The sequence below is a fragment of the Vipera ursinii genome (genome assembly GCF_947247035.1).
Source record: "Vipera ursinii genome assembly, chromosome: 13".
NCBI classification, from domain to species: domain Eukaryota; kingdom Metazoa; phylum Chordata; class Lepidosauria; order Squamata; family Viperidae; genus Vipera; species Vipera ursinii.
In genome coordinates this window covers 10,613,195-10,623,883 of record NC_139526.1, presented here as the reverse complement: position 1 = coordinate 10,623,883, position 10,689 = coordinate 10,613,195, and the positions used below count along the sequence as shown (strand labels likewise).

The window sequence follows — 10,689 nt, the reverse complement described above, 5'->3', positions numbered from 1 at the left end:
GAAGACCACCCGGAGGCTTCAGCTGGTGCAGAATGCGGCCGCGCGGGTTGTGATGGGAGCATCCCGATACTCCCATATTACACCCCTCCTGCGTGAGCTGCATTGGCTACCGGTTGCCCTCTGGGTGAGATTCAAGGTGCTGGTTCTTACCTATAAAGCCCTACATGGCTTAGGTCCGGGATACTTGCAGGACCATCTGCTTCCAGGAACGTTGAAGATACAGAGTTAAACAGTAAGGCTGGTTCTAGAATTGGGGAGAATCCAGATGTTGCCTCCAAGGGTTGTCCTTGGGCAATGGGACAATAACAGTAAGCATGTATATAAATTTAATAAAATAAAATAAATAAATAAATAAATAAATGTTCTTATTTGTGGTTTTTACTTGTGTGTAGCGTGCACTGTGGACAGCGCTTAATTTTGTTGTGAGTTACACAATGACAATAAAGACTATTCTATTCTATTCTATTCTATTCTATTCTATTCTATTCTATTCTATTCTATTCTATTCTATTCTATTCTATTCTATTCTATTCTATTCTTTCTGAAGGAACTAGAAAATGGAAATGAAACTGGCGCTGGCCACTTGCCAGTGCTGAAATGAAACGAGGGGCATTTTCTGGGCTCAGAAACTAACCAGGCTCAGGTTTACGGATCTGTTCATTTGATCTATAGGGCTGCAGCAACTCTGGGGGGTGGGGGGGGCACAACCGTCTTCAAAATCAGAATGCGAAGCACCTCAATCCGTGGGATAGCAAGCAAAGTCAACCCAACTGATTTCAAGTCAACCTCATGGGTGGGCTTCATCAAATCATATGTTCAGTGACACGCCCAGGCTTTGAGTGAAACGCTGGGACCGGATCAGGGCCACCCTCATCTCAGGAGGAACGCTGTTTTTGATTATTCTCTTAATATTCCAAACTCTTTTTTTGCATTTTGTTTTATTGTTTTTCCCCTCCCACTTTGCTTTCTGCGTATGTTTAAAAAAGCTCCCATTAAACCAGGGGTCCTCAACCTGAGCACCTTTAAGACTTGTGGACTTCAACTCCCAGAATTCCTCAGCCAAGCATGCTGGCTGAGGAATTCTGGGAGTTGAAGTCCAGAAGTCTTAAAGGTGCCCAGGTTGAGGACCCCTGCATTCAACTACCGAGCAGCGGAAATCCAACTCCAGCTAGCCCCGCCTTCTTTCTGGTCTCCCATTGGCTTCCCTGCCTGCCGCTGCTCCGCCTTCCGCTCAGCTTGAGCCCCGCCGCTCGCCGTCGGCCCCGTTGCCATGGCTACGTGAGCGGCGCGGCCTACTTCGCCGTGGAGCCTGGGAGAAGTTCCCCGACAAAGCGGGGTTGCAGCAAGCCGTTGCTATGTCTTTCCGCGATCTCCGGAGTGAGTCGAATGGGGCGAGGGGACGGGGACGGTCCGGTGTTGCATGTGAAGTCCCATCCGAGCCTCCTCTAATTTATTCCATTATTTAATCACCCCAGCGGGGCGCCATGATCCCCACCCACCCCCATTACCAAAGAGCTCAGGGCAGCGTATGTGACGCCCCCAACACACTCCTCTTTGATCCATACAACAACCCTGGCAGGTAGGAGTCTGATAGCTGGCCTGCAAGATTCATCCCGACCGCAGATGGCAGCAAAGAGGTGCCAGGCAAACCCTCGGCTCGTTGCTGCCACCTAGAGGCCGCCTGGAGGCATCCAGAATAACAAACGCTGTTTTCCCCCTGGAAGCTTGAAAAGATTTATGTGGCGTCCCATCGTCCCCAGCCAGCATGGTCCCAGGGATGGGGGGTGGGTGGGCAGTTTAGAGTTTTAACACTCATGAAGGGCATCAGATTTGGAGAAACCACTCAATTCCTAAATTAAAATACTGCTGACACTAATAAGTATTAAACTTGCATGCCACCCAACTCTTCAACGATGGCCTCTGTTTTCTATTTTGTTGCTTTCTGGCATTTTTCTAATTGTCAGCCACCACCAGATGTCATTGGGAGCCTCTAAATTTAATAAAATAATGATAAATAAATGTAATAAAATAATGGTAAATGATGCGTTAGGGTGCCTTTTGCTTCTTGTGCAGTTTTGGCTTCCCTCTATGGAGCAATGTGATGAAAAGCTTCTGAGTCAAGAAAATTGACTCCCCTGGATTTTGTTTCTTGTTTTAATGTTTGAAATTGTATCTATTTGAAGAAGTGAGTCAGTCTGTCTTCCTGTATTAGAGGCCAATAAAGAGGAGACTCAGTTTTTTTGGTGGTGGCGGTGTGTGTGTGTGTGTGTGTGTGTTGGGATGCAATGATCAGATCAATGCAGGTGCCATATGAAGCTAAAATGTTGAAGGTTGGATGTGCTTCACACAACATGTTTAACCAGGTCGGATAAAGACTCTGTAAATTAATTAAATTAAAATTAGATAAACTGCAGAAGGGAAGCAGCGGATTGAGGGGAAATGGGGTATAAATAAAAGAAGGAAGTTGAACTTCCTTCTTTGGTTTTCTACAGGTAGTCCTCGAGTTACGACCACAATTGAGCCCAAAATTTAGGTCGCTAAATGAAACATTTGTTAAGGGAGTTTTGCCCCATTTTTATGACTTTTCTTGCCACGGTTGTTAAGTGAGCCATTGCATTTGTTAAGCTAGTAATATGGTTGTTAAATAAATCCGCATTCCCCATTGACTTGGCTTCTCAGAAGGTGGCAAAAGTTGATCATGTGACCCCAGGACCCTGCAACCATCATAAATATGAACCGTGTGCCAAGCATCTGAATTTGGATCATGTGGCCATTAGGGATGCTGCAAGGGTCGTAAGTGTGAAAAATGGTCATAAGTCCCTTTTTTCAATGCTGTTGTAACTTTGAATGGTCACTAAATGAACTGTTGTAAGTCGAGGACTATCTGTACAGTCTTCGTTTCACTGTGGTGTGAGATCTATGGGATTGAGGAAAGGCTTCATTGAAATAGGAAAGAGTAAAGCTAATCCTTGACAATCCAATTGTTTAGTGGCCGAAATTACAACAGCAGTAAAAAAAAACCTGACTTACAACTTTGTCCTTGCACTTATTACGATCACAGCATCCCCACGGTGACCTGGTCCAAATCTGGGTGCTTGGCAACAGGCATTTATTTACAGTGGTTGTAGCATCCTGGGATCATGTGACCGCCGTTTGCAGCCTTCCCAGCCAGCTCCAACAAGCAAAATCATGGGAGAAGCCAGATATGCTTAAGGACATGATTCACTTAACAACTGTGGTGATTCGCTTAACAACCATGGCAAAAAAGGTCATAAAACAGGTGCAAATCACTTAACAACAGCCTTACTCAGCAATCGTAATTTTGGATCGAATTGTGATTGCAAACTGAGGACTACCTGTCTAATTTAAAGAAGGACTAGGGGTGATATGATAGGAGCCTTCCAATATCTCAGGGCTGCCCCAAAGAAGAGGGAGTCAAGCTATTCTCCAAAGCACCTGAAGGCAGGACAAGAAGCAGCAGATGGAAACTAACCAAAGAGAGAAGCAACCTACAACTAAGGAGAAATTTCCTGAGAATGAGAACAATTAGTCAGTGGAACAACCTGCCTCCAGAAGCGGGGAATGCTTCAAAACTGGAGGCTTTTAAGAAGAGACTGGATAACCATGTCTGAAATGGTAGAGGTCTTCCTGCCTGAGCAGGGGGTTGGACTAGATGACATTCAAGGTCCCTTCCAACTTTATTATTATTATTATATTATTAATAGCTGTGATTGTTCACTTCACATTCACCTGGATCCTGAAATTCTCAGGTGCTTAGTCAAACCTGTGGGCAATTGAGAAACTCTGTTCTAGGCAAAAGAGATCCAGCAAAAGAGGATTAGAAGATCTCCAAGGTCCCTTCCAACTTGATGATGATGATGATGATGTACCTGCAAAGTATGGTCTCTATAAGTACCCATAACCTATGACCCTGAAGCAGTAGGCGTAAGCTTAAATAGACTCCAGAAGATGGTAGAGGACAGGGAAGGCCTGGAGGAACGTTGTCCAAGGGGTCGCGATGGGTCGGACACGACTTCGCAACTAACAACAACAACCTATGAGACACATCTTAAGATAATGTAAAGAAAGGCTGACATAATTCTGCTTTTCAAAAGTTGACAAAGACTGCCCAAGGCCCATTGTGATGTCTTATTTTTCAGACTCGTGGTACTAATGCTGAAGCTGTTGACTAATTCTGAGTCACGTTTTCTGACCAGCAGTAAACTCTATTTTCATTACTGAAGTCAGCCGTCAGCCTGCACTGTTTTCTGCACTGCATTTTCATGTGTTTGGCATGTCACGCTTCAAAGCATAGCAGGCAAAATGATTTCTGCTGCAAAAGCCTCTACTGGTGCCCTCAACTAGTATCTTTTGATCCCCCTGGGGAAAATCCCCCTTTGCAGGTTCATTGCCTTCAGCTATGTCTTCCCGGTGTTCACACACTACACTAATCCGTAATGTGATTTGTTTCCCTTTTTTTTTTTGCTTTATTGCGTTGCTTGTTTCCAGCTTTGGTGATTTGCAGACCACAGTTAGTGATGTAATGTTCTGGTTTATCATTTTATTAAAAAAAAAACAACCACAAGATCTGGCAAAACCCAATCAAATTTGTGGATGGATGGGCCCAAGGTGTCCTTCCTTTTCACAGAAAAAAAATGATGTTGATGCTGCAATGAGCGATATTAAGCCTAGCATTAAATCTCACCCCATCAGTTCCTCTGCTGAATCCCTGTTGGTCAGGTGGAAGCCACTGTAGCCTGTCTTGAATAGACAAAGTCAATAACTTTATTGTCTACCACCTATATTACAGAAGTGGAAGCATGGTTGGGACACTGGGTTGGAAGTTAGGAAGCCTGCATTCGAGATCAGAGTGCTGCTGCATGGCAGGATAAGCTCCCATCATTTGCTCCAGCTCCTCGATGGGGACATGGAAGGACCCCCCCCACCCCCCCCCACGGGCATCCCCTGAACAATGGTGATGTCACTTGCTAATCCTTTCAACCCAGAAGCACTTTAAACGGTGCCCCCAACATGAAAGGGACGAGACCTGTATTGCAAAAATCTCCCAGCGTGCTCATCTTGGCTTGGGAGATAAGGCTTCATGGATCTGGGGCAAGGCTTATGTCACTTGAAATTGTGCAAGGATTCCGAGCTAGGCCCTCGCTTGACTCCTCCTTCCAGCCTAGCTGACAGCTTCCCAGCACTGTTAGAAAATGTGTGTGAATTTATTTATAGGTGTGTATCCATCTTTTTATGTATAGGTAGTCCTTGACTTAACTATTTGTTTAGTGGCCGTTTGAAGTTAACAACGGCACTGGAAAAAGTGACATGACTGTTTCCCTTACTTATGACTATTGCAGCACTTCTGTTATGTGGTCAGAATTTGGACGCTTGGCCACTGGCTCATATTTATGACAGTTGCAGTGTCCCAGGGTTATGTGATCCCCTTTTGCGACCTTCTGACAAGCAGTTCATTTAACAACTGTGTTACTAGCTTAACGACTGCAGTGATTCACTTAACTGTGGCAGGAAGGGTTGTAAGATGGGGCAAAATTCCCTTGGCAACAGAAATTTTGGGCTGAATGGTGATCGTAACTCGAGGACTGTCTGTACTCTCCAGAAATATCTCTCTTGGTAGCAGAATATGGAATGAAATTTCCCATTCCTGCATAGAAGTGAGAGAGAAAAATTAAGAGGCACTGTACTTGAATGTATTAAAACTTTCATATTTATTTATTTATTTGCCAAAGATTTTACTGAGATGATGAGGGCTCTGGGCTATCCCCGGCTTATCTCGATGGAGAATTTTCGGACTCCAAATTTCATGCTGGTTTCAGAAATACTCCTTTGGCTGGTAAAAAGGTTGGTACTTACCATAGCTTTAATTTCAAAATAAATATCAGCAATTGTGGTCACAGCCCTTGTGAAATGCTTGGAGCGTTTCAAAAGAGCTTAAAATTGAAATTTAGAAGTTCCAGTATTCTGGAAGAGTTCCAGTTGTGTTTTTTGTTTTTTTTTAAAAGATTGCAACCAAAACACATTCAAAGCTTTTAAAAATATTGATGCTTGATCATCAGTTTAAACCATCTGTTGTTTCTCTGTGGTAGCTCAACATATTTTTGAGATTAAAATATCTTTCCTTAGTTGTTTTGCATTTGAAATTGAACATCAGTGGAATTTTCCAGTAATAGGTTAAAAAGACTTTGGTAAGATATATGAGGTTGGGGGGGGAAGTGGACTTAAGATTTGTTGTGTATTTTGTAAACATTTTGGTGATGCAGAAGTCTAAAATTCCGGGGTTATCTGCAGTTTCAACCTTCAAGGTTTGGGGACAGTCCAGAAGTCCTGCAAAAATTGTTACTTAAATTGCAGTTTGCAGTAGAACAGAAGAGGGAAACTATTAAATTCACATGGAGCAATTATATAAACTAAATTAAATGAAATTGAAATTCAGTTAAGTTTATTTTTTTGGCCTGGCCCTGCCTAGTTCTCATCCCATGTTCTTTTTGTGTGTGATTCCCATCATACCATAAGCCCTGGTGGCGCAGTAATTAAAATGCAGTATTGCAGGCAAACTCTACCTACAGCCTGGAGTTCGTTCCTGACCGGCTCAAGGTTGACTCAGCCTTCCATCCTTCCGCAGTCGGTAAAATGAGGATCCAGATTGTTGGGGGCAACAGGCTGACTGCAAGCCACTTAGAGGGGGCTGTAAAGCACTGTGAGGTGATATATAAGTCTTAAGTGCTATTGCTTGCGAAGAAAGGAAGGAAGGAAGGAAGGAAGGAAGGAAGGAAGGAAGGAAGGAAGGAAGGGAGGATGGAAGGAAGCAAGCAAGCAAGCAAGCAAGCAAGCAAGCAAGCAAGCCGTAGTGGTGCAGTTGTTACAATGCAGGCTGACTCTGCTCACTACCAGGAGTTCAATCCTAATTGGCTCAAGGTTGACACAACCTTCCATCCTTCCACACTCAGTAAAATGACTCTGTAAACCGCTCAGATTGCTGTAGAACAGGGGTGTCAAACTCAATTTCATTGAGGGCCGCATCAGCATTGCGGTTGCCCTCAGGGGGCCGGGTGGGTATGGCCAGGGTGGGCGTGGCCTACTGGGTAGGCGTGGCTAGAGTGCGTATGGCCTACTGGGTGGGCGTGGCCAGCTCTACATCGTTCGCATCATGGGTGCCTATAGGGGCCTGGGCAGGAGTGGGACAGATCTGAGGGTCTCTGGCAGAAGGAGGGTCTCTGGGCCAGGGCCAAGGCAGTGGGGGCCGTTCCCTCACTGTTTCCAGGATGGCTTTGTGGGCCGCATGAAACCACTTCGTGGGCCGGATCCGGCCCCCGGGCCTTGTGTTTGACATGTCTGCTGTAGAAGCACAATGGAGTGGTATATATAAAACTAAGTGCTATTGCTCACACACCACTCAAAATCCAGATGTGGTCTTTAGCCCATAAAAAGTTGTGTACTTCTGCAGTGACGTTTAGGCAAAATATACTGCTCAAAAAAATAAAGGGAACAGACGATAAGACATCCTACTATTAAATACAGTACATTGTGTTGTTTTAAGTGTTCCCTTTATTTTATTTTTTTTGAGCAGTATAGATTACTATGATTCAGTTTGGGAATCGTTCCAGTAAGAACTCAAAAATATTTCAAAAGAATTAGCTTTCTTTGTCATCTAGAGAGACCTGTCATTTTCTTTGAAGAGCAAAGACAGCTTTAATGCTTTATTTAGTTCTGAGGTTAGGGTAGTTCTTCAGGTAAATGTTTCCTGGCGCTCTCTGCAGCGAGATTAAAGGTTAGCAAGAAAGTCTAAAAAATTGTCCCAAGTACAGGTAGTCCTTGACTTAGGACCGCAATAGAGATTTGTGCCCGATTTTACAACCTTTTTGGCCATGGTTTTTTAAGTGAATCACATGGTCATTAAGCAAATCCGGCTTCCCCCATTGAGTTTGCTTGTTGAAAGCCAGCTGGGAAGGTTTTAAATGGAGATCATGTGTCCCTCCAGGACGCTGCAATGGTCATCAATCTATGCATTGTCCTGCAAGCCATTTTGAACCATTTGCCTAAAGCAGGGGTAGGCAACCTCGGCTCTTTTACGACTCATGGACTTCAACTCCCAGAATTCCTGAGTCAGCTGACTCAGGAATTCTGGGAGTTGAAGTCCATGAGTCGTAAAAGAGCCGAGGTTGTCTACCTCTGGCCTAAAGCATTTTTTTATTTTATTTTAATTCCATTTATATCCCGCCCTTCTCCGAAGACTCAGGGCGGCTTACAAGCTTAGCAGTAGCCTTCATTCTATGTATATGCCTGCTTATTAGGGCTTTCACACACACACACCCCAAGCGGCATTATTACAAAGTCAGCTTAATTGCCCCCAACAATCTGGGTCCTCATTTTACCTACCTCGGAAGGATGGAAGGCTGAGTCAACCTTGAGCCTGGTGGGACTCGAACCTGCACTAATTTCAGGCAGCTGGTGTTACTTAAGGAGGCATTAGCCCACTGCTCCACCAAGGCTCCACCAAGCATGGCAAATGGGCGGCCAGTAAGTGTGATAAATAAACTCGCTGTAAAATAAATGGTGGGATGTAAACATTTCAGTTCGGAGAAATACGAAGAGCTGCTGTGGCACCTGCTGAATTCCACCTCTTGTTTCCTTTTTGCAGATACGAGCCTCAGACTGATATCCCTTCCGACGTTGAAACAGAGCAGGACCGGGTTTTTTTCATTAAGGCTGTTGCTCAGTTTATGGTGAGTTTATTTATTTAGTGTCCCTGAAGGGCCCTGAAAGATCAAATGCAAAATATTAAATTCAGTGCCAGAGGGCTCTCCCAGTTAATTTTTAAATAAAAATACTTCAGAGAGAGAGAGAAGGAAAAAGAGAAAGTGAAAGGAAAAGAATGAGTGAGAGAAAGAGACAGAATGAGAAAGAGAGAGAAAGAAAAAGAGAGAAAGAGAAAGGAAGAGAAAGAATGAGAGAGAGAGAGAAAGAGAGAGAGAGAGGAGAGAGAGAGAGAGAGAGAGAGAGAGGAGAGAGAGAGAGAGAGAGAGAGAGAGAGAGAGAGAGAGAGAGAGAGAGAGAGAGAGAGAGAGAAGAAAAAAATATACCAGTGGTTTGAGAATTGGGTCTCAATTCTCCAGTTGAGGTTGAAGCTGGAGATACAGTAGGTGCAGAGACTAATAACCAACCCTGCAGATGCTCTTAGTATTAGATGAGTTACACGGAAAGCGATGCAATGGATTCATGATGACAGACAAGGGCGGCTTGAGTCCCAAAGGACAATATCATCTGATCTGCTGATATTCTGCAACACTGAGTACTGTAACTAGCAAAGATGTGAAGTTTGAGCTGCTTCCAATTTTGAGGGTGGACTTTTAACGGCTGCCTTTTGGACCTGTGACTGGCAGAATCCAAAAGGCTAGGTTTTTTTTGTGGATTGTAATAGTTGGGATAAAACCATTTTGCTCGTTTGATCTCAGTCATGTTCATTTGGTTATACATCATCTTGTAAGGAATATAAGAAGGAAGCTATCCTCTTATTAATACCTTTGCCCAAGTCGAGAAGTGTATTCCATTTGGGACCTGCCATTTTCTCCTCCTCTCCTATTGGCCCCTCCCATGGATGCACCTTCCTCTGGGTATATTCCTCATTTAATTTCCAAAAAATGTAAGACATTTCTATTTGTGTGTGTGTGTGTGTGTGTGTGTGTGTGTGTGTGTGTATTGGATTGGATTGGATTGAATTGGATTTATTATTATTCATTTAGCCTATGATGAGAACATGACAGAAGAGAAGTAAACATAGAAACACAATCCACATAATTATGTACAAAACATTTACAGGGTGGCCTGCTAACTGGATGTCCAATTCAGCTTTCCAGTCGATCGCCTCTGGCAGATCTTCCTGCAGATCTTCTAGAGAGCCAGAGAATGCACAGTCTTGTGGGCAATCTTGTTTAATAATTTGCATATCAGCACCACACTCACAACAAGGGGGAATCTTTCCATCTCCACTGATACAAGGCAGAGGCCCTTGGATTGGATTGACGTATGCCTTACAAACCAAATAGAATAATCACACTTTAATGGATCCAGATTGCATGGTGGATCTGCAAGGGCTTTTGGAAAAAAAGAAGGATCCTTTAAAACAAGGGATCCCGTTAGAGCAATTCAATAAAAGTTCTGCAGCCTTTGCAAAAAAAAAAAAGAAGAAGAAGAAGAAGGCCACGTGGTATAGGCAAAACTGATGTGCCAATTAACTGAAGATCTGGCCAGCTGTAAATTTCACCCTTGGTGAACTAAAGCAATAAAGTTCCTGTGCAGAATTTCTCTTTTAGTTAATTAAGAACAGACTGGTCCAGACTGTGTTTAGGATGAATCATTGCTCAAGCTTTCTTTTTCTTGCCTTTATTCCTCTGTTAGAATTATAGGATCTCGCTGAAAGTACTTCCCTTTTGGCGCAAAGCATATTTGATGTATTGTTAGGATATGGGACTGGAATCAGAGAGACCCACATTCAAACCTGCATTCAGCCACAGATATTGTCCATGTCTTTTGGGCCAATTATGATTTCAGTTCAACCTACCTCACAGGTTGGCTCCTGCAGGAATAACATTGGAGAAAAGATTACCGTGGATGCTACTTTGATCTGTCTGGAGAAAAGACAAATAACACATGAATGTATCAGATAAAAAT

General features: G+C 43.6%; 1 protein-coding gene across 2 annotated transcripts in view; it reads left to right on the top strand.

Moving 5' to 3' along the window:
* The first annotated feature begins 1,232 nt into the window (after positions 1–1,232).
* Positions 1,233–10,689, top strand: part of CLUAP1 (clusterin associated protein 1) — a 57,058-nt gene continuing 47,601 nt past the window's right edge. For both annotated transcript variants that reach the window (XM_083373008.1, XM_083373007.1), the window contains exons 1-3: positions 1,233–1,377; positions 5,751–5,862; positions 8,660–8,744. In XM_083373008.1, the coding sequence (XP_083229134.1) occupies positions 1,356–1,377; positions 5,751–5,862; positions 8,660–8,744 (219 nt within the window). In that variant the 5' untranslated portion in view covers positions 1,233–1,355. The remainder of the gene's footprint in view (positions 1,378–5,750; positions 5,863–8,659; positions 8,745–10,689) is intronic.